The following is a 25,477-nucleotide window of genomic DNA, read 5'->3' on the forward strand; positions in this document are numbered from 1 at the left end:
ATGGTGGAGTCATGAACACTCACTTTTACTAAGGCAAGTGAGGCCTGTGATTCTTTGCATGTTGTTTTGTGGTCTTTTGTGATCTTTTGGAGGAGTTGCTGCCCTTGGGGTAATTTTGATTGACTAGCCGCTCCCGGGAATGTTCTCCACTGTTCCATGTTTCTGCCATTTGTAAATAATGGCTCTCACTGGCTTTATACTTTTCCAGACTGGTAGATCTCAATTATAATATTTTTCATTTATTTTTGAATTTCTAGGCATGATATCTAGCTTTTGATGATCTTTTGGTCTACTTCACTTTGTCAGGTATGTTAAATTTAATTGATTTTCTTTTTTTTTTTTTTTTTTTTTTATCACGAACAAGTGTGCAGTAATCAGGGCTAGGTGTGGCTTGAGAAATTGAACTCAGGTGTGATAAATCAAAGTCAAGTTATGTTATGTCACACAGAGCTATGTAGTTTTGTATTTTGCTTACCCCTGAATAATAAAAAAACATTATTTAAAGATGCATGATGTGTTTAGTTGTGTTATCTGTGACATGCTGTACATTTTATTCATAGAAATCAGGTCAGCACTGGTTGTCACCTGTAATTTACCAGTTCTTAATTTACCTCATGAATTTTATTGTGGGCTATACACAATTTAATTAGCAAATTGGTTGTTTTTATTGAGAGATTTTGCTCAAAAGTCCAAAATTTAATATTTAATGCCAGGTTTAACCAGTTTCATTGGTTTTGGATATTCAGGAATTGAACATTTCTACAGATAAGAGCTTTTTTCTTTCTTTTTTTTAATGTAACCCAGAGAAACGTTCACATGTGATAATCAGTAGGTAGCACAAATATAGAGCAAATGTATAACATTTTCAGGTAGACTCTAAAATGAGCCTCTAGGAGTCACTATTTTTGACTAAATTTCCTGGTTCAGTTCGATCACATGACACAGCGCCCATGTAGTCATGTGACTGCAGCAGCAGCGTGACAACAACCTGATTTTTAATTTACTCATGTTTCATCTGCCAGTGTAAACGGTTTCTGGATTTCTCGTGGGATTTTGGCCTTAAGGTAAGTCAGTTATTAATCAGGAAAAGATTTTAATTAGGAAACATTTTATTGTGTAACTCAACAACCGATCTATCACAATTGCACTTTGTTTACTGTTTATCCTCTTATGCATAATGTGGCGTGTACTTTAATTAACAGTATTTGCACTGTTCGACACGATTTGTCGTTGTTTATTTTCCCTGATATGTTTATTGAGGTAAAGTTGGTTTTATATTCGCACATTCGTTCATTGTAACAGTCCATATAGTGTTTGAATATTCGGTCTGAAATCACATGCAAATTTGACTTCAAAACAACATTAGCACTGATTAATTGATTAAACAATGATGCACTTTGGCTGCTAATATGATTTCAAAATTATAAAATAATTTGCAAATAATACATTTATGAAATTAAATAATTAAGGAGAAAGTCTGAATGTGCAATTATAAAACCAACATTACCTCAATGATAAGTTTAGGCATGTAAGGACAGACCGCTGGCGATATGAGCCTTTTAATATCATGCTCGATCATAGATCCCCGTGTCACATTTCTTTGCTGTCTGCACTTCAGACCACTTATAATGCTGAAGGAAGCGCTGAGGCTGCTCTTCCTCTGGGCTGTTCTGGAGTCAGTTTGCTCACGCGGATGTTCCTCATTCTTCTGCCGCAAAACACGTCGGGTGAGCGAGTCGCATTTTGGAACTGACCCGGGCAAACCACTGATGCTCACCCCCTATCTGGAGCAAGGCAAGATAGAAGAAGGTATGCTTGCTGTTCAATTCTTCATCAACTTTTTAAAAGCCACCTGGAAAAGGAAGATATTAAAATGGCTTTCTTTTTGTTATTTTTATCAAACAGTAATTGTAAGTAAACATGATTAAATCAGCAGTCCAAGCTAATGCTATAAGCTAGCCACACTAATAAATTATTTAAAAAAGTAGGCTAAATTAAAGCTTTAAGGCTGAATTGTAAGGCTACTCCCTTTATTAATCTGGGGTCGCCACAGCGGAATGAACCGCCAACTTACTCAGCATATGTTTTACACAGCGGATGCCCTTCCAGCTGCATCCAAACATTCATACACACTCATTCTCACACATACAATACGGACAATTTAGCTTACCCAATTCACCTTAACCACATGTTAGACTTGTGGGGGAAACCGGAGCATGCAAACTCCACACAGAAATGCCAACTGAACCGGCCGAAGCTCGAACCAGCGACCTTCTTGCTGTGAAGCGATCGTGCTACCCACTGCCCCACTGTGTCACCCCTGTGTGGTATTATTCTTTTCATAATTCAATCATATAATTTTATTCCAGACACTAGGTCCAATAGTACAAAAGTCAGACAAAACAATACAACCTATACAACTTGCGTTAAAAATGTTATGGCAATATTTTATCAAAGATGACTGATAACGTCCCTCAGTAAGACTAGAGTTTATCGACAGCATTAAAATGCTATTCTGAGTATTCTCCAATCGACAGAAACTTATAAATCAAAATTTTCATCAAAGCAAAAAATTATCAAACTCTTACCTTACAAAATAACTCCCTTGCACTACACCATCTGCTTTTTTTTTAAAAGAAAAATCCTCATACAATCATTGTATGCAACCTGCAGCTTATGGAGACTCTCTTTTTAAAATTTTATACCACAGAGGAGCTGTGTATAAAGAACTGCAATAAGTTCTAAAAAGGTTTACCTTAAGCTGCTCCGAACACGTATAAAACATTCTCACCAGCATATTTGCTTGAACATATAACTTTCAACGTTCCCTGTACATATCATTGTCATCACTCATATCTTCATTAATAACATGCCCTAAATATTTAACAGTTTTACTAACATTTAAAACTTCCCCTGGTAAAAATACAAATCTGGGAAAATCATATCTCTAAATTCTTTGGTTCTACACGTCATGTAAACACTCTTTTTTTAAATTATACTGCACATCATATCTCTGGCCAAAATCTGCACAAATATGGTTGAAAAGATGATCAAATCATCAGCATACATGTAATTATTTATTATAGCATCACCAAGCACACAGCCAGTAATATGTTTTGGTGAGCAACTCATGAATAACCCCAAAATTTATGGAGGACCAGGAGTGCAGGTTAGAAATAAAATGAAGAATGAAATTATCAATTTAATAACTTTTAATAAAATTAAAATGTGCATAAATAAATCACAATTAAAATGAACAAACAATGGACAAATAAATATTACTTATTTAAATGTGTCTATTTAAATTGTGTTTTTAAATGTAATTTAATAAAGCAATAAAAACAATGCATTTAAAAATACATGTAAAATGTATAAATGAATAGACAATTTTATAGCTGTTTAATTTGTTTTAAAACGCTGATTAATCAAACAGTATATTAAATAATAATTTTAAATGCATTAAAATGCACATTTTAAATAAAAAGGCATTTGCAAATGCTTTTTTCTTTCTATTTGCCACTTGGTTTTTTCTTTTTCTTTTGCCACACGCTTTTCTCTAGTTGAAAATAAATGAAAATTAAAAAAAAAAAAACTTTTATTGCTCCCATGTGTAGACTTTCCAATGGCATTATTTAAAATGTAATTTATTTTTCTACTTTATTTCTATATAATTTTTCAATTATTAAATTGATAATTTGATTTTCATTTTTATCCATAAAAATCCTCCATAAAAATGAACCCTTGAGATGAGCCTTACTGCAGCAATATTATAAATTTCAATCTTATACTGAAATTTTCCTTTCAAATGCCTGAACAGTTACCACTTTAATACTATATGATAATCAGTAGTGGAAATAGTACTGAAAAATCATACTCACGTAACAGTACCATTACTTGCTCAAAAATGTAGAGCAAGTAGAGTAAAAGTATCTGTTGTAAGTTTTACTCAAAATGTGATTAAACAGTAGCCCTTTTAAAATTACTCAAGTAGTGAGTATTACAATGTGAAAAGTTGATGCACTACAGAATGTACTGAATGTAAACGCATTTAGTTATCTTCCCATGTTCGTTCCGTCCGTCCTTTGTTTGTTCAGTCCTTCCTTGAATCCTTCATTCATTTGGTTTTGGTCCTTCCTTCATTCTTCCCTCCTTCCCTCTGTCAGTCCGTCTGTTCATATTTAGTTCGTTCGTCGTTTGTTCATTCCTTCCTTTCGTCCTTTCTTCTACAGTTTTTGTTTCCTTCATTCATTCATTCATTCATTCATTTGTTCCTTCCTTTCTTCAGTTGTTCAATACTTCCATGAATCCTTCGTTCGTTCTTTCCTTCCTTCTATTGTTTTTGTCAGTTCCTTCGTTCCTTCATTCATTCATTTGTTTCTTCATTCATTTGTTGCTTTCTTCGTTCCTCCCTCCCTTAGTTCGTTTGTTCCTTCCTTCCTTCAGTCCTTCCTTCCTTCATTCATTTGGTGCTTCCTTCATTCCTCCGTCCATCCGTTCATATTTTGTTCGTTCCTTCCTTCCTTTTCCTTTGTTCGTTCATTCATTCATTCCTTCCTTAGCTTGTTCAGTCCTTCCTTGAATCCTTCCTTCATTCGTTCGGTCCTTTCTTCATTCGGTTCTTCCTTCCTTCCTTCATTCGGCCCTTTCTTCCATTCTTCATTCCTTCCATTTAGTGATCGTTTAAGGCTGTTTAGTGATTTCAGTAATCATACTGTCAGCATCCTTCGTTTTCTCATCAGTAACATGTGGTCTATAAACAGTCTCTGGGTCAATGCATGTAAAGATTTTGGACATCGTCTTGCACATTTTTAATGCTTTCAAAAGGTTTGCTGCATTTATAAAGCGCCCATGTCTTGAGGTTGTTCAGTATGATGCGATTTACTTTCTATGTGCAATTTGATTGGACAGGAATCATAGAACCGATTTTTCTACTTCAGCCAATCACCATAGACATGGAAGAAATAGTGACTGCAGGTTGAAGGAAAATAGTGGAGTAAAAGTACCGATACAGCACTAAAAATGTACTCAAGGCAAACTACTTAGCAAATTACAATTCCTGAGGAAAAACTACTCAATTACAGTAGTTTTGAGTATTTGTAATTTGTTACTTTACACCACTGATAACACAATTCTATGCATTGTGTTTGTGTAGCCAAAAAACTGAGTTTGGTGGGTCCCCTTCCTGGTGCCAATGTCAAGAGTTACTCTGGATATCTCACTGTGAACAAGACCTACAACAGCAACCTTTTCTTCTGGTTCTTCCCTGCCCAGGTAGTATAATACCATTCTTTTCATTTTGCAACACTCCACACGAACAATACTAAAGATAAGGTAGTTCAGCTGACTGCAGTATAGTTTTAGGTGTCAGGTGTTTTTAGAAGTCCTTGACAGCATTTTTTCGTATATAAGGTTTTATTGCTGTGGACTGCAGTGCACACTGATTTATTGTTGTACATGTTTTATGATTTAGGATAAACCAGAGACTGCTCCGGTTCTGCTGTGGCTGCAGGGAGGACCAGGAGGAACCTCCATGTTCGGCTTGTTTGTGGAGCACGGCCCATATTTTGTATATAAGAACCTCACGTGTGAGTAGAAGCATCTGTTGAGAGAGAGATTACCATGCTGTTCTCTTTTTTCACATTATAAATGTTAGAAATGCCAGAAATAATATGTTGTTGCTTAATAGAAAATCTATAGTCTATTATATATTTTTAAAAGCACTTCAAATACAGTATCACATGGTTTTCCTGGTTCAAAAAGAGGCAGAGGTGGTAACCCAATTTTGAAACAAAGACATTTTGCATCTTCTCAAGTAAAACATCTTATTTAAAGAGACCTATTATGCAAACATACCTTTTAGAAGTGGTTGAAGCACAGTTGTGTGGCAACAATGTGCGATTATAGCCAGCCTCTAATGGTAAAGATTAATTAATATATATTTTTTAATAATCACACTACATGAAAACAATCTGCAGAAACACTTTAATCGATATTCTCCCTTTGTACATGTCATGAGACGGGGAAAGTTTAGCCACTATGTTGAAACTGAATTTTTTTTATTTATTTATTTTTTTTTTTGAGAGATCATGTTTTATGTTCAAATGTTTTAACATAAGGTATTGAAGATTTCAATTGCACAAAAACTACATTTATTGAACAAAAAATATATATATATATCAAATAACCTTTTCATATTTCACCTCTTTAAATATAAGACTGTTAAGATATGGTACTATATTCCTACTCATTATCTGCATTAGATGTTTTTTGACAGTGATTAAAGAGATCATCTTCAAGACAGGACTTTCTAAATTAAATTTGTACAAAAATTATGCTAAAATAAAAGAGAAAGTAAATTTAATGGTGAAGGGATTGATCGAATATGCCTATTGATAAAAGGTTTGCGAAGAAATGTCATGCTCCCTTGTACAAGTATTTTGTAATATTTTCAAAATACAGTATTTTATTTTGATACATTTGTGGCTGCTGTATTTTGTAGTTTATTTTGATACATGTAAAACTGAGGTATTTGGTATTTTATTTTAAAATACATTTCAATGTAGTTTTGCCCATGCCTCATTATAGCCTGCCTCAAATGGTAAAAAAATAATAATTTATTTTTTAATAGTCACATTTTTATAAAAACAGTCTGTAGAAAGACTTTGATAAATATTCTCCCTTTGTACATGTCATCAGAGGGGAAAAGTTTAGCCACTATGTTGAAACGTAGAAATTTGTAGCTCCGCTTCCTTTAGAAATCTTCGGTCTCAAAAGTAGTGTATTAAATTACCTTAGAAAGATGATCTGACTCTTGACTGTTTTTGCAGTGGGCTATAGGGATTTCCCCTGGACATCACGCTATTCAGTTCTCTACATTGACAACCCGGTAAGTTAAAACTATGACATGCCATTCTGATGCCAATCAATGAACTAGCAGAGACAAACATTGTTGTTAAAGATAATTAAACTAAAAGTGCTGTGCCTACATGTAGGAAATGGACTATCTGGGTCAGCAGGTATCAGTTGTATTTATTCCTCATTTCAAAAAGGGAAACAGAAACTAGAACCGCAAATAAACAATCTCACAATTCTGTTGATTAGGGCTGTACAATATGACAATATAACGTATGAACAAAATAAAAAATCTATCGTTTTATATTATGCTCTGGTGTTTATTTTGTATCGTCACAAAATACATTGTTTTGTGGTAATATTTATTCATATTTTGTATACATGCTAATATGGAGATGCAGACAGAAACACAGGTAACAGAATTATGAGTTGCAGTCTTGAAATTAAAATGTTTAATTCAATTCAAGTCATCTTTATTTCTATAGCGCTTTTAAAATGTAGATTGTGTCAAAGCAGCTTCACATAGAAGTTTTAGTTAAAGTTCTGTTTAATTCAGTTTAGTATGGTTTAATTTTTACTGCTGACTGTCCAAACACTGAAGAGCAAATCCATAGATGTGCAGTCTCAAACCAAGCAAGCCAGTGGCGAGGAACTAAACTTCACAAATTGACGAAAGTGAATGACACACTACTACACTACTACTTACAGTTTGCGTTTTATTTAGGAATATTTTTTTTTTATTTTTATGTTGGACATGTACACTGCAAAAATGCTTATCTTTCTTAGGGTTTTTTGTCTTGTTTCTAGTCCAAATATCTACAAATTCTTAAATCAAGAAGCATTTTCTAGTCAAGCAAAACATATAGTGTTGTTTTCAGAAATTATGTCAAAATTAAATATGTAAAACTATGATTTATATAATATATATTTATATAATATATATTTTATATAATATATTATTATTTTTTTTTTATTATTTTTTTTTTTTTTAAACAAACTAAATCTACCAATGGGGTGCTTTTGCTTACCCAGTTGGCAGATTTAGCTTGTTTTAAGAAAAAAAAAAAAAACTCACTTCATTTTGACTTCTTTCGGAAAACATGACCTCTAAAACATTCTGAAAAGAAAAACTCTTAAGTAAGAAGCATTTTTTTTTTTGCAGTGTAATCATTAGTTTTTGAACTATGTTTTATATTTTAATAATATTTATCTAGTATTTCTACTTTTTTTAATCAAACATTTGCCCTAAAATTCTAAGTGAGAAATATGATGACAAAAGTAGTACATTTCTGAGTATATACTTGCATTTTGTCAATAAAAAAAATGGTACTATATAATGATATATCGTTATCAGAATATGAGACAACTTATCTTGTGATATGAGATTTTTGTCATATTGCATAGCCCCAGTATTGAATACTTTCTTTCCTCCTATTTAGCTAATTTTATGTGAATATGAACATATTGAAATGCTCAGGTAAGATGATGTGACAGTAGAACAGACATCTGGAACTCTCTGCTTGTTTTAATTAGTTTTGCTTTTATGTGTATGCACTGGCTTGTTCACTAAACAACAGCCAAACAGAGTGCTGTTGGCCCTCATGCAGATTCAGCATGCTGAATCGACTGAACCGCTGCCGTCTTGAGTTTAACTAACTGCTGTGTGGAATACAGTACTGAAATCTAAGGGTCGTCAGGTAACTATGGTGTGTATCTCTCAGGGTGGTTTTTAGCCTGATGTACACCATAGTTAACCAATGGCCCTTAGACTTGTCTGAAGATAAGGGCTGTCAAAATTACAACTATTTATTTATTTATTTTACTTATTTATTAAATTTTAATTTCATTAATAAATAAGTGTATTTTATATATATATATATAGTAATAACAGTTTTTTTTAATATTTTTATTTGTTTGTTTGTTTTTTGTTTATTTTAAAATAGTTTTTTGTGTGATTTTTCTGAAATATGTTTATAGAAATAATGTATGAAAAGACAAGAAACTGCAGGTGATTAGGCTAAAAAAAATGGTTATCACAATACTTTTCCAGATAATTGATTACATCAAGAATTGCATTTTTTTTTTTGCATTACAAGGTCTCTAAAAATCATATGTTTAAAAATAAAAAATAAGACACTTTAATTAAATAGGTGCCCATTTGCATAAACTTCTATTATAAATATCCAAACATTACATTAAGTTACAGAAAACATTGTAAACAGGCACAGAAATGAAATAAAATGTTTTATCGGGCATAAAATTAATGAAAATATCCCTCTTTAAAAACCTTCAGAATGTAGATATGAATAAAAATGAAGGTTGATTTATGTAAGCTGCGGAAGTGGAGATTTACAGCTCAGTGCACAAGAATCTCATTTTGAGAACATGACCTTAAAATTATGAACTGCAATTGAAATATACTGACTCAGATTGATTTTGCTAAATAAAATAAATGATGTGTATGCAGGATATGTGTGAGTGTATTACAGTCGTTTTCTTTTCATTAGACTAAAATAAGTGCAAAAAAATCACAAATGTATTGGTTTAATACATTCTTAAAACAAATAAGCATGTATTATTAAATGTGTACTGTATACGTTATATTATATCCCTGGCCTTTAATGCAGTTTGAAAATGTTAATATTTTACTTATTTAAAAAAAAAAACATGTAAATGATGATCAGAACCCATTGTTGAATACATAGCTACTTTATATTTTCTGTCTTGAGTGTAGATTTTTTGACATATAATCTAATTATTACACAAATTATGAACTGAAAATAGTCTTGATTGACAACCCTTCTTCATATATACTGTTTCTGTACATTTAAGTCATCTGTGTGTGGTTTATTTTTCAGGTTGGGACTGGATGGAGTTTCACTGAAGACGACCGAGGGTTTGCCCAAAACCAGGATGATGTGGGCAGAGACTTATATAGGTACAGTGTCAGTGATTTTACTGTTTATCTAAAGCAGTGCAGGTGATCTTATATTATTCTTTTTAATCTCCTCTGCAGTGCCCTGACCCAGTTTTTCCAGATATTCAGCGAGTTCCAGTCAAATCCGTTTTATGCTACTGGCGAGGTGAGAAAAGGGAGATTTTGGATTGATGTGATAAGAATCCTGCTGTCTTTATGGAGTCAAAAGAATTTGATGTTTGTTTTATAACTTTTTTTTTTTTTTTTGACATCTGTAGTCCTATGCAGGAAAGTATGTTCCAGCAATTGGATACTACATCCACAGGAACAATCCCTCCGCTAAAGTGAAGATCAATTTCAAAGGAATGGCCATTGGAGATGGACTATGTGACCCTGAGCTGGTGAATAATATTTTAAAAATGCTTATTTTTAAATGTTGATGATTATTATTATGACTTAAAGCAATTTGGCTGTAAATATGAACTAATACTAAGCAGCATTACTACAGCATTTATTAATCTTAGGTTTTGTTGATTTGTAAGTTTTACTAATACGTTATTAATATTGTTGTAATCTTTAACACCACTTCTTGCTCTGTGAATTAAAATGACCAAACAATAAGCAATTATATATTTTTATTTTTTAACTACATGTTTAGTTAATTTTTTTAGTTATTTTAATTTACAAACATTTCAAAGATAATAAATATTTTAGAATTACACTGAAATCAATATAGGCTCTTATTTTTATGGAATAATGCAGCATTTGTTTTTAATATTTCGTTAATGGATATCAATATATCTAATGTAAATATCAATAAATTTAATATAAATATAAAATTTTATTATAAAGTGAATATTATTTATTAGAAAAAAATATTTCCAAAGAATATTATTTATTCGAAATTGTTTATATTTTTGAATCTGATATGATTTATGAAATATTTATTTGGAAAGAATATTATTGAAAAAAAGTTCTTTAAAAAAATCTTTTTAAGTTAATATTTTTCAAATCATATCAGATTCAAAAATAATATTTTTTAAATGTCTATAATTATTTTATTTAAAAAAATATAAAATACTTTTTTCATATCTTGCATAAGTCTGTTTTTCACCATAAAACAGATAATAATAATAATAATAATTACCATGATGATAATAATAATAATAATACAGTAATCTTTGTTAATATGCTTTAATTTTATTTTACCTAATGTCATTTGATGCTATCAACTTTTTTCTCTTATATTTATCAATTCGTTAAAAAATACTAATGCATCCAAACGAGGCCATGTTGTAAAGTGTTTTTCCTCTGTTGGCAATATGCAGACTTTAAATCTGCTTCTCTTCTCTGTCTCAGATGCTGGGAGGCTATGCAGATTTCCTCTATCAGACGGGTCTGGTGGATGAGCTGCAGAGGCAGCATGTGAAGATGCAGACAGATGCAGGAGTCAAACTGATCCAGGAGCAGCGATGGGTGGAGGCCTTCCAAGTGAGCCTTGTTTTTCAGCAGATACGGAATCTGTTCCACTAGACCAGGGCAGCCCAAACTCGGTCCTGGATGTCCGGTGTCCTGCGTATTTTACTTTCCACTCCAATTAAACACACCTGAAGCAGCTAATCAAGCTCTGTCTAGATACACTAGAAAGCTCCAGGCAGGTGTGTTAAAGGAAATTGCAGCTAAACTAGGCAGGACACCGGCCCTCCGGGACAGAGTTTGGACACCCCTGCACTAGATGCTTGTTATTAAGATGCCTTTTCATCAGCCCTATCACTTACAACATTTTGAACCAATTTTATATGTAGAAGCCATTGAAACTTCAGCACAGATGTCTGAACCTGTATTTACAATATGCTGGCAAACAAAAGCAGTTTAGTCTCTTTTTCCCATAATAATAACTTTATTTATAAGCTAGTTATATAGGATCTTTTAAAATGAGGGTAAAAGCTGGACATTAATTTTGACATTTAAACTCTGACTCATTTCTGTACTTTTTCTCCCTGGTATTTAAAAAGGCCAAATTTAATTTCGACTCTGAACACCCTTGTGATTATCAGCAGAAAATGTAGAAGTTTTCCTCTTCTTAGACCTGTATAATAGAGATTGGAGGTTATTGGAGAAACAAAGCTTTCCAACGCTTCAAAACAGCAGAACCAAATATGCCTTGAAAAAAAATTATTTACCATTTCAAAGTGTTAAAAACATGACATGCTAGCATGACACCTGCTGGTCTACACTGTGTAAATGCAACAAAAACGCAGGAAAAACATATATTAAACATTTATTAAAATGTGATTTTTCAGCAACTCTGCAAACTCTAACATATTAAAGATGCCCTTAGCTGATCGATTGGTATTAAATATTGAAGGGATAGTTCATCCAAAAATAAACATTTACTTAAATTTACTCATTTACTCTAACTCAGGTGGTTTCAAACCTTTATGAGTGTTTTTCTTCTGTAGAACTCAGAACTATATATTTTGAGGGAAGCCAAAAACCTTTAACCATTGACTTCCATAGTAGGAAAAACAAATACTCTGGAAGTTAGTGGTTACAGGTTTCCAGCATCCTTCAAAATATTTTCTTTTACATACAACAGAAGAAAGAAACTCAAACAGGTTTGGAACAAGTGAAGAGTGAGTAAATAATGACAGAATTTTCTATTTTGGGTGAACTTTCCCCTTAATGGCCCATTTCCACTGAGTGGTACAGTACGGTACGAGTCGGTACGGGTCACCTTCATCAGGTTTGCGTTTCCGCTGCCAAAAGGGTACCAATGGTACAGAAAGTTTCAGTCGACGTCATTCTTGCTCAAGGAAATGTAAAAGTAAAGCTGTACAAGTTGTTCACATACCATATGAGAAGCACTTCTCACAAAACAGATGCTTTATACACAAAAACACTTGTGTATAAATGTTCATTACTAATCTTTCTATGTACAGGATTTGATTATACCTGCAGATCAATGATAGGGCAAAACAGCCTACTGTAATGTCTGCAATTATATAAAATGAATAAATGCAACATAATTGAAAGCTTACAGACCCCTACAGTCTCTGAAATGTAACCAATTACAGAAAAACTACACACAGCATACATTTAGTCTTTATTTGTGTTCAAAAACAACACGCAACATAGCCCAGTGAGTGCAAACCTATCTGTGTCTTTAATCTTCACCAGCACATGTAACCTCTGTTAGAGAGTAATTCCGTCATTCCAAGTTCATAATAGTCCAAAAGGCGATGATAATAGTTAAACATGGCAGTTTGTTCATCTAATAGGTTGCAGAAAGAATCATTTGCTCCTTTGTTTTGTCGGGCTACTTCTTTGTTTGTTTTTTTGCGTGTCCCTGTTGCATTTGTCAGTTTCTGGAATGTCAGAATGAGCTTCAATAATCAAGCGCACGTTATTATCATGAGCTCAAGAAGTTCGTTATTTCAAATATAGACGCATGGCGAGTGCAAGCGAGAAAGCGAAACTGCTCACACTTTAGTCGGCCTTGTAAACAACTACGGCACACAGGGTAGTTCTGCTCTTCTTCTTGGCATTGTGGCTGTTCATCAAGACGACGACAAGGTTTGTTTGAGCTCTGGTTGACCATAGCTTGTTATTATATGTATATATTATTACGGTCTAATCTCTCGGCTGTGTTTTTAAAAATGGAGGTTCCTTTGTTTTCAATCTCCTGCTTCTGGCACGAGTGAGTGACGTATCTCCATAAACCAGTAGCGTTCAGCTGTGCGTCTTGCTCCACCTTTTCGTTCCCTTTTGTTGTGCTAGGTACCCTTCTGAAAGGTGGTATGGTACAGTTTGCTTTTAGGTACCTTTTGACAGTGGAAACGGCCATAAAAGCATACCTTACAGTACCATACCACTCAGTCGAGACAGGCCGGAAGTGTTTGCACGTTTTTATAAAAGTTATGAAGGCTTCTAATTTTTGTTCCATTGTGGGCTCTGTTAACAGGGAGTGCACAAAAGTGTTCTTTGAGCTTCATATGATTACAGTTGATCCACTGAATTCACAATAGACTGTTTAGAATTTTTGGTTTCTTTTCTGTACTTTTAAACATTTCGGGCCCTATCGTACACCCGGCGCAACAAGGTGCTAAATGTGTTTTGTGGGATTTGTTGCTATTCTCAGACCAGCGCAGCTGTAATTTTCCCGTTTTGTGCCACATTGTTTAAATGGCAAATCCATTCGCGCCACTTTGAGGACTCATGGGTGTTCTGGTCTATAAAGGAAGTGTGTTAAGGCATATTGTTGTTGCATTGCTATTTTGAGAAATTGAATTAAGACCATGCCATTGACCAAGTAAAAGCTGGTCTAAACACCAGTGCAGAGCACGTTAGTTATGCGGCTATGCAGGTTCAAACACTTAATACACACAGGATGTACAGCAATACACAAGTATCTTAACACATAGAAAAAAAAATAAATGTTACAAAAATTATTATTTTCTACATAAATATAAAAACCACTACCTCTATGCCTTCATGTCTGTTTTTTTTTTTCAGTTCATTTATGACAATTAGCATTTTTATTATAATGTAATTATTATTAGCAGTATTATTTATGACATGTATATTTATATTTGTTTTAATAAAAACAAGTTTAGATTTGTCGGGTTTTGAAGATATATGCTTCACCATATGGGGCATAAGAACAGGACGTGTGTTTGGATAGAACGCAGTTTTTTGACCACACTTTGTTATTATTGTTCATTTATTTGTTTGCTGGAAATTAGAACTGAATTTAGAAATAGTTTTGAAACAAATCTTTGCGCTTAACAAACTAAATTAAACATGTAGGCTAATGGATGTCTTCAGTGGAGTGCGAACAACACAATTTTCTTATTCATGAAAATAAAGGAGTAAAGTAAAGAGGCCGAATGGAGGAGTCTCGTTCTTTATACTTGCGCAGATGGTCTGTTAAACTGTTTTTATGCAAGTGAAGTGTTTAGTTTTTCCATTCAGTTTTTACTCTTGCAAAGTCCGCCATGTAAATAGCAAACGCACCATGGTTGGTTTAATGCATGGCATGCTCAAAAAACACCCATAACTCATAAAGAGAATAAGCACAGCCCTGTTAGACTATGTGCTGGGGTGCAAGTCATATTTTTCTGTCCTTAAAATAGCAAAAGTGGATTCAGATACGCCTTTATTGCTTTTGCACCATGCACTTTAGACTTTGCGCCTAGATCATTAAATTGAGCCCATGAGGTGAGGGTGATTAGTAAATAAAATAATTTTTTGTTTTGGTGTTATCTAACCCTCCAGTTTCATATGGGAAATTGTCATTCATTTCAGCTAAACATGAATAGGTTTCTAAAAGGGAAGCAGAGCTGAGACAAAAACTATATGTCCTGTCTTCATGTTTTAGTTGAGACTACATAAAACTTTAAATAAAAAATGCACGTTTCAAAGCACTTCACAGGACCTTTAAATGGATTCTGAAAACATCCCCTTTATTCCACAGGTGTTTGACAGCTTACTGAATGGAGATCTTGTTCCTTATCCTTCATACTTCCAGAATGTCACTGGTTGCACCAACTACTTTAACTACATGCAGTGTCAGGTAATGCACCGAGTCTACCGACACATTTATTAACAATCAAAAGAGTTGGATATTAGTTTTGAATGAGTAGTCTCTGTCTAAATCTGTTTTTATTTTTGTTTCTAACCAGGAACCTCCAGATCAGGAGTATTTTTCTTCATTTGTGACCCTACCAGAGGTTCGACGTTCCATCCATGTTGGGAATCTGACCTTCAACGACGGCTCAGACGTGGAGAAACATCTGCTTCAGGATGTCATGAAGTCCATCAAACCCTGGTTGGGCATCTTGATGGAGAACTATAGAGTGAGGACGCCATTTTGTTGTTGTTGTTGTTGTTGTTTTAGATTAAATGATATAACAACAACATATTTCATTATTCATTTAAAATTTAATTTTAGTTTTGTTTTACTAGAAGACCTAAATAAGGAATAATTGATAAAATAACATGTATCCGAGGTGGTGATGCGGCCACGTGTACATTATTTCATAATAATTTTCTAATTATAAATTTTAATAATATCTAATAATTATTTTCATACTGTATGTCTTGATTTTGTGCCGTAAAACTGTGATTGTGTCTCTCAGGTATTGATCTACAGTGGTCAGCTGGATGTGATCGTCGCGGCCCCTCTGACTGAGCGCTTCTTGCCCACCGTGAGCTGGTCTGGAGCAGACGAGTATAAGAGCGCAGAGCGATTCCCCTGGAAGGTTCAGCCTAGCGACACTGAAGTCGCAGGATACGTTCGACAAGTTAGAGAGTTCTTTCAGGTGAGGATTTTTATTGCTAGATGTTTGTGTTTTTAAGATTGGTTTATTAGTAGATATAATGGCCTGCATATTAAAATTATTGCAATCACAGGAACAAACCCATTTTTAAAATATTTAAAAATAGAAAACTGCAATTTTCAGTTGAAAATATTTTTAAATATTTCTGTTTTTCCTTTACATGTAAAATGTGATAAATTCATAGGCTAAATTCATATTCATATTATTCATATCAATATATATATATATATATATATATATATATATATATATATATATATATATATATATATATATATATATATATATATATATATATATATATATATATATATGTATATATATATTAGAACATTTTTACATAATATTTGTCTCTATACACAAAGACAAATTATACACAAAATATTTATCTTTTAAAGTGTTCGTTTATATATTTAAATGTAACTTAAGTATTTAAATATTGGTTTAAAAGTGCTGTTAAATTCAGAATATTAATAATAAAAATAATAGTTCTTTTGTTTATCATCTTTAAAAAAATGTATATGTGTTATCATTGTTTATTATTATTATTATTATCATTATTGTGTTCATCATTATATAATAATTATTATTATTATTATTATTATTATTGGTGTTCATCATTATTTTATATATTATATTTTTTTTTAATCAGATTATTATTATTGCCTTCATTATTATATATGATTATTATTATTTTTATTATTATTATAGTTTAATAGTATTAGTTTATTATTGTTGTTGTTGTTGTTATTATCATCATCTTTGTGTTCATCATTATTATATATGATTTTTGTTGTTGTTATTGTGTTGAACTATAATATATGATTGTTGTTTGTATTATTAAATATTCTTATTATTATTATTATTATTATCATTGTGTTCATTATTATATATGACTATAATTGTTGTTGTTATTGTTATTATCATTGTGTTCATTACATATTTTTATTCTTTATTATTATTATTATTATTATTATCATTGTTCATCATTATATATTATTGTTGTTGTTGTTATTATTATTATTATAATTATAAGCCTTATTTGCTATAATTAATTGCCTTATATGATGGGATTAGTTGCGAACATGCCGTAAATCATACTAATACGAAATTCCACTCTGTTTTCTTCAGGTTATTGTCAGGGGAGGCGGGCACATTTTACCTTATGACCAACCAGAGAGATCATTCGACATGATTGACAGATTCCTCTCTACAGATGGATTTACATCTCACTGATGGACTGAGATCAAACATAATATGTGACAGTGAATGAATCCGTGTTCACTTGCGTAATGTATATTTCAATGCAATAGTGTGCTCTTATGAAGGTACTGTAATGGTTTATATTTTTATTAGGCTCTGTTAAGTGTAAGGGCTGTTTTATTGTACATGATCTGCAGATGATTTTTTGATTAAAGTATGATTTGAGTATAATGTACTACTTTTGTTGTCTTCTTTTTCTATTCATGTTTATTTTCATTTATGTGAAATGATCTGAACTATTAGTTGTGATTTGAAATCATTACCAGACAACTTATATCAAAACCGCTTACAAAAGATACATGCAAATCCACAATTTTAAGGCAAATTTATGAGCAAAAATTTGCTTAAATTTTCAAGTTATTTTTCACAGTTTTATTTTTCTTTTTCTGGAATATTAATTATCATTCTTGTAGTTTGGCTGGAATAAAAGCAGTTTTATTTTTAATTTTTTTAATATATAATTTTTAATTTCAACGTTATTATTTTTCTTAATTGGCTGCAGAACAAACCATTGTTGTCCAATGACTTGCCTAGTTGCCCTAAATAACCATAGGTGAACCTTTAAAGTGCCCTTTAAGCTAAATAATCCTGCAAAATAACTAGCAAAAATATTATGTGCTCTCATCGGGACGGAACCACACAGGCTATTTATGTTAAATTTGTCATTATAAAATGAACTGAATCACAATTCAGAATGAGCGACATTTACGTTGAATAAACGTGTCGCAAAAGTTTGCCTGAATTGTTTCCTCGTCCATTTTGACAATTTCCATCGTTTCCCAGCAGAGGGCGGCAGCTGGCAGTTACAATGTGGGTGTGATTTATTTATTTATTTTTTTGCAAATTAGGATGCAATCCCAGAATAACATGTTTGATCCCGGAACGTCATTTTTGTTCGAAAATGTAATCCATGCCTAATCCCTATTCATAAACTCAACCCTAACTCTAAATTATTTCCAAACTCAAAGAGGAAAAATAGTTGGATAACAATCACGTTTAAGCACACAACCCTAACTGTAAGCCTAAATTTGACACAAACTGTAAATGCATCCCTTAATTCTGATTGTCACAACTTCCCAATCAACCAGAAACATGTCTACGTGATGAAATATATGATTCTGTCAATAAGTGAGGCTTCATCGTGAAAGATTTACATTTTTAAATCGTTCTCATGGGGACATGGATTTTGTAAATGACATGGCTTAATCATAAGTATTATAAATATATAAATGCTAATTATAAATATAAAACATAGTTATTTTTCTGTAGTTGATTTAAAGCTTTTAGTAACTTTGTGTTACTTTGTTACCTAAAAAAGATCTGGTTTCTTAGCTTTTAATGTCATCACAGTCAAATCCTTATCAAAGTCATCTGCTTGTCATCCTTTGGCATATTAGCATGACATTATCAACAAATCATTGTTTATCAGTTGCTAAATTATGTAGTCTGTACGACAGATATTCAGTGGATTTACTATTAACCCTTAAATTGAAAAACCTGCTAATAACAGATAGGCCATTAAACAATATATGCTTCTACAGTATGAGCCATTAAATAATAAAAATAGCCTATATTTTATCCATTGACCCTCTCTTAAACTTTTGTATAAATGTGTTTTGAAATTATTCTTATATGTTAGATGGGTCATTATTGTAATGTAAATTTGGTAGATACTAAATCATTAATTCTATTTAAAATGATATTCAATAACCAATGGCAAATAAATCAGAATCCCACTTTCATTTGAATTTATTTTAGAACACATATTTACATATTAAATTTTATTCGCATTTAAATGCGGAATTCTGCATTCATTATTTCACTCTGTTTATCCAGGTTTTAAATAAAACCGAAGATGTCTGAAATATACTGAACTCGTAATGGATCGAAATATTGAACGAATATATACTCCCGAATATAAAATACTATATATTTATTTACTCCAAAAATCTAAACACACAAATTTGTCCAGAAATCCCATAAACAAATATACACAAAACGAACATGCATTACAAAAATCTCAAAGAAAGCGTTTTCACTGATTTGATGGAATGTGGATATCCGTCATATATTTTGTCTTGGACAAATCTGTCCACCAGGGGTCCCTATAACATTAAATAATCAAATGTAAATATATATCTATACCTGTCTTCAGATTCGCTGCATTCAAACCCGAATTTTTAATTATAAGAATATGAAATGTATAAAATCTCAAAGAAAAAAGAAATACTGTAATCTTTTTGGTTTGTTTGGTTTTTTTGATGTATAATATTGTCTAAAGTGGCCAACAAATAGTTAGAAAAAAAAGAACACAAAAAATAGACATATTAGAATGATTGCAGTCACCAGGAATAAATTACATTTAAGATACAAAACGGCAATTTCATGTTTAACACAAAGCTGTTTTTCACCACATTCCTAAACATAATAGTTTTAATAAGTAATTTCTAATAACTGATTTCTTTTATCTTTGCTATGATATACATAATATTTTACTAGACAGTTTTTCATGATACTAGTATTCAGCTTAAGATGCCATTTAAAGGCATAATAAGTTAATTCGGGTTAACTAGGCAAGTTAGAGTAATTAGGCAAGTCATAACAAGTTTTTTTCTGTTAAGTGCAAAATTTTTTGACTTCAACTGTGTGTGTGTGTGTATACACGCAATGTAAAATAGCGAAAATCACTAAATGAAATGTTAGATTAACTTATAATTACTTAAAAAGTTACTTTGACTTAATAAATAAGTTATGATAACCCATAAACTGATTATATCAAACAGAACGCATACCAATTGAGATATGAATGAATTTTTTGGTGTTTTTTGGGTGTTGACTCTAGAAGCAATACCAAACTATTTAAGTAGCTACGGAATATAGTTGTTTGACTCAATTCATTCTATTAACTGAACTTATCGGTTTGATAACTGAACTTAAAATGTTTAAATTACTAATAGTCAAAATGTTTGATGATATAAACATAAATAATATATGTGTATAAATATACATTTACAGTAAATAAATTTATAGTACTCAAATTTGGTATTAAATTAATTTGGATTAAGTTCACAGTACTCATTAGGATTAGTTTTTGAGATTAAATAGTTTGTTGCAATTGGTTTTTCTCAAACAGATTGAGTTACCTTATCTGGTTTTACAAGTGTACACACACACACACACACGCACTCACACAACATTTTTATTTACAGTTTTTCTTGTTTGCTTTGACCTGCTTGAAGAAACTAGGATCCACTCCATTTTCATCATCACTATCCCAGCAGAGCAGAAGATATGTCTTGCAAATGTGTAAACTCTTTCTCATTGGGTTGACACATTTTCCCCACCATTTAGCAAAACACTTCTCAATCAGTTAAAACGTTATTAGTTATATGTTACGTTATATGTTACGTTATATATAAAACATATAACGTTAAACGTTATATGTTTTAGCTATGGTTACCTATTAGTTACCTATTAGAAACTATCAAGATAACTATGAAGTACTGGTTTGAAAAAAAAAAAAAAAAAAAAAAGGTGGCTGGTCTGTGTTGTTCTTTGCCAGCATGGATGGAAGAGGTCAATAGCAGCTATGTCTTCTACTCTGATAGATTTGACTGTATTTTGGTTTACATGTGTTTTCTCTAATATTTACAGTATTTTATTATTTTTGTCTGTTTTGCTTTTTAACTGTATTTCAGTTTTCAGCCACAGTTTAAAAAATGTCATGAATTCAATATAAATTTGATCAAAGCGTTTCTTATTCTGGATCTGATTCTTTGCAAAAAGGCAAATTTGTCAGCCCAAATAGAAAGACAACAAACAGCATGGCAATAGGCAACAATGACAAGCAATGTGCACTGATTCACACTGAGTTCTTTATTTTGTTGTCCAATGTGTAATGATTGATTAAAAGAGCTTATATACTTGTTTGCAAGTTGTGTTGTTTGAAGGTAAAATTGAGCTTTTGTTGCATATTTTAAATGTTTTGACACGGTTGGAGCATTTTGCAAGCAAAATGTGTCCTTTAGACCACGAGTGCTGCTGTTTAGGCCTGTGCGTTAACTTGAAAATGTGGAGTTTCAGTTGACGGCTGCATCAAAGCAATCAAGATCAAATCTGTAATTGTGTGTAGTATTTAAATGTACACAAATATACCTAATATATACAATGACTATCTTTTTATAATTAAGCAAACGACAAAATCATAAATCAGCATGGCTTTGTTACAGAACAAGTGCTTTATTTTCATATTGTAATATAGCTGTTGTGATCTCACATCTGTACATTTGCATAAACACAAACCGTTCAAGGCATTAATAAACATATGAAATACACAAAAGTTATGCAAGCGTGTGTGAATTCGCAAATTCAATAGCCTACGCGTAACAAACAATAACAAACAATGCAACGTTTCATGAACAAGCAAACATTTGAAGGGCTGCAAGTGCTAGGCAAACATTATTTACAAGTACCAAACATGTTCTCCTTCCAAAAAGAAAGGTGGTTGCATTACTGGAACAAGATTACAAAAAATAATAATAATAATGAGAATTTATACAATATTTATAGTTTAGTCGCAATGATACATTATAGTTTTATTAATGTGTATTCATTGTCCTCCACCTAAAATAAAAAATGCACACAAGACACTCTCTCACACACACACAAACAAACAAAGAAACAAACAAATCTCCCTCCATTTTATACTGTTATGTTATTACAAAAGACATCCATCCACCCATCTTAACAAGGACTGATGCCAAATAGTTTGAGATTAATGTGTGTTACTCACTAAAAACAAGTGAAATATTTCCAGTTGAGTGTGTTTATGTATGTTCTTTTGGGTAGGAGATGACATAGATCTGCGTAGATGCGTTTCTAATCACCGTGCTTTGAAATGTAAAGACGCAGGATATTAAATACAATGCAGCTTTAGCCTGCTCCATGGAAATTCAAACTGCTGGTCCCTCCCACCATATTATTACATCATAATTTAGGGTCTGAGATGTCATTGGGAGTGAAAACACAAGCATACACAGTTAACTTTCAAACCCACAATCCAAAAACATAGAAACTCACACCTTTTGTGGTCATCAGAATCCCATTTGAAGCCACATTTCAATGCTACATGCACAAAAAAAGAAAAGAAATATTTATTACTTAATGGGATAGTTCACTTAAAAAAAATATATAAATCGTCAATCATATATCGATCAATCAGCTGTACATTGCTACGCTATTGACGTTTTTCAAATGAAGTAGATTTCTGCTGGTCAAAACAATTGCAAAACTTGCATGAAGCGGATTTCTATTTGGCTTTAAAAAATTTGATAAACAATGGTAATTGTATCTTATGTTCTTCCAAATGATTTTTGTTTCTTCTGTGGAAAACAAACAAACACTTTCAAAAATGTTTTAAAATTCATACAAGAGTCCAAGGTGCTTAAACCTTGTATTAAGATGCGTTTTTGTTGATCTGATCACAAGTGGACAAAGGAGATGCATTACCAATCACATGATGCATTTAAATGTGTCTCATTTGACCAGTTCTTTGATGAGTAATCGACTGTGGGACATTCTCTGATCTTTCAATCTAATACTATGACAGCTAGTGCAGTTTTTATACTGTATATAAAAGAAACATAATAAAAGTTAGATCAATTAAACAAGTTCTATGAATAGGCAGCTTAATGCGTTGGCATGAAAATATGACTCAAATATGAATCAAATTTGTTTGATTGATTTCAAATCACCTCCTAACAACCACTTTATTCTGTTTTACATTTTGAACATATGAATACACCTTTGGTTTTTAATAAAATTGTTTAACAAATATTTTAGAACATCAAAGTACCTCTGAATGAAATCGTTTTGCAAAGGGTCAGGAATTGATCACTTGAAAAAAAGCTTAAATCATGTCCTTGAATGTTGCTTTGAATAAAATTGAATAAAAATATTAAAGACTTTGACTATGAAATAAATCATTCAGAAAGTCGTATATTATGAATCGCTTATGAATGAGCTTAATAGGCAGGCAGAAGGCGATCTTTAACGGCTGTTTGTATGCATTTGACCACAAGTAGGCTCATGCTGCAAGAGCAATCTGGTTAAATGGGTTTTCGACTACCTCTGAAGTCGAAAATGAAATCCTGTTTCACACCTTGTTCACATACGTTGTCCACTAGCAATTGGATAACAAAAACCGTGTCTTAATACCATGTGTGAACAGGACCCACATGTTTCAAGCACCAAAAATACATCAAGGTGGCATAAAATGAATCCAAAAATGACTTCATTTGTAATTGGTCAAATACAAAATGGCTCTATTGGTTTATTCCAACCTGATCTCATGAGGAAACGTAACTATTTTACATTTTGTCAGTTCAGGGGCTAACATGTAAAAAGACTGATATATATCATACAAAGACTTCAAGACTTAAATCATGTCCCTGAATGTTGCTTTGAATAGAATTAAATAAAAAAGCACATTAAAGACTTTAATTATGAAATAAAACATTCAGAAAGCTGAATCGTTTATGAATGAGCTTAATAGGCAGACGGAAGGCGATCATTAATGGCTGTCCGTATGCGTTCGACCACATGTAGGCTCATGCTGCTGCAAATCTCGTTTCACACCTTGTTCACATGTGGTGTCCACTTGTAATTGGATCAACAAATCCGAGTCTTAATACCATGTGTGAGCAGGACCCAAATGTTTCAGGCTCCAAAAAGCACATTAATGTGACATGAAATGAACCCAAAAATGACTTCTTTGGTCATTGGTCAAATACAAAATGGCTCCATTGGTTTATTCCAGCCTGATCTAATGAGGAAACGTAACTATTTTACATTTTGTTAGTTAAGGGGCTAACACTTAAAAAGACTGATATATATCATACAAAGACTTAAATCGTGTCCCTGAATGTTGCTTTGAATAGAATTAAGTAAAAAAAATTCATTAAGGACTATGGAATAAAACATTTAGAAAGCTGTATATTATGAATCGTTTATGAATGACCGTAATAGGCAGACGGAAGGCGATCCTTAACGGCTGTTCGTATGCATTCGACCACATGTGAGCACATGCTGCAAGAGCAATCTGGTTAAATGGGTTTTCGACTACCTCTGAATGTAGTAAAAAATGAAATCCTGTTTCACACCTTGTTCACATACGGTGTCCACTTGTAATTGGATCAACAAAAACGCACCTTAATACCTAGCATGAACAGGAACCAAATGTTTCCAGCTCCAAAAAGCATATTAATGTGGCATAAGATTAATCTAAAAATGACTTCCTTGATCATTGGTCAAATACAAAATCCTTCATTGGTTTATTCCAGCCTGATCTCACAAGGAAACGTAACTATGTTACATTTTGTCAGTTTAGTGGCTAATTCATACGAATTGTGTACGAAAAATGTCCGATTTTAAAAAAGAGCCGTGACACCTAAACCTAACCATCATTGGGGGATGAGCAAATCTAAATTGTCCGAATGACACTGTTGGTACTCATACAAATTAGCCACTAAATTAAAAAGTTACGAAACTACCGTGAGATTGTGTTGTTTATTTAAAGTATTCTAAAGCAAAGTTTTGGGAGCACTGCTTTCTTTGATTCCTCTCGCCTCAGATTGGGACCTGAAGAAACTGCCTGCTTTGCAAACCTAGCAACCATTGCAAGTCCCCAAAACTATAAGAATGCCATGTAGGATTTAAATGTGCCATTTGGGAGCTTGAATGTTTTAGAGCATTCTGATTTTCAGATGAAACTAGCTGAAATGTTCTTTTGTGGTCCGCAGAAGAAACACAATCATATGTGTTTGAGTTGACATTAGGAGGAAATGATGGCATAAGTCATTTTTGGGTGAACTTTCCTTTAAAGGAGATGCTGAAAAACCACTGAAAGGTCCAACAACATCAACAATGCACAATCATGTTTCCAGTTGACCTTGATGTCACCCATTTCACAGTGTGAAAAACAGGCTTTTATCTAAAGGGTTTATCCATTTAAAGTCTTAAAGCTACAGGAGCACTGTACTGAACTCATGCCTTTGGGGTTCAAACCATGTCCTTCTTTGAGATGACCCATTCCAGGTTCCAATCC

The 25,477-nt window shown here is 32.5% G+C and overlaps 1 protein-coding gene across 1 annotated transcript; it reads left to right on the top strand.

Annotated features, from left to right (window-relative positions):
- The first annotated feature begins 946 nt into the window (after window positions 1-946).
- Window positions 947-17,548, top strand: cpvl (carboxypeptidase vitellogenic like). Its single transcript, XM_056474772.1, has 13 exons — window positions 947-1,064; window positions 1,619-1,809; window positions 5,153-5,271; window positions 5,471-5,585; window positions 6,828-6,886; window positions 9,711-9,790; window positions 9,869-9,935; window positions 10,048-10,170; window positions 11,129-11,260; window positions 15,246-15,344; window positions 15,454-15,627; window positions 15,910-16,092; window positions 17,242-17,548. The coding sequence occupies exons 2-13, from the start codon at window positions 1,629-1,631 to the stop codon at window positions 17,344-17,346; spliced, it is 1,437 nt and encodes a 478-aa protein (XP_056330747.1). The 5' UTR covers window positions 947-1,064; window positions 1,619-1,628; the 3' UTR covers window positions 17,347-17,548.
- Window positions 17,549-25,477: the final 7,929 nt, after the last annotated feature.

The sequence above is a fragment of the Danio aesculapii genome, chromosome 16 (genome assembly GCF_903798145.1).
Source record: "Danio aesculapii chromosome 16, fDanAes4.1, whole genome shotgun sequence".
Taxonomy (NCBI): Eukaryota; Metazoa; Chordata; class Actinopteri; order Cypriniformes; family Danionidae; genus Danio; species Danio aesculapii.

Excerpts from the sequence above, each read along its gene's own strand:
- cpvl (XM_056474772.1), top strand. The coding sequence starts at position 1,629 with ATGCTGAAGGAAGCGCTGAGGCTGCTCTTCCTCTGGGCTGTTCTGGAG. Across the intron at positions 10,171-11,128 it reads GACTATGTGACCCTGAGCTG|ATGCTGGGAGGCTATGCAGA; the intron begins GTGAATAATATT and ends TCTCTGTCTCAG. Across the intron at positions 15,345-15,453 it reads TTAACTACATGCAGTGTCAG|GAACCTCCAGATCAGGAGTA; the intron begins GTAATGCACCGA and ends GTTTCTAACCAG.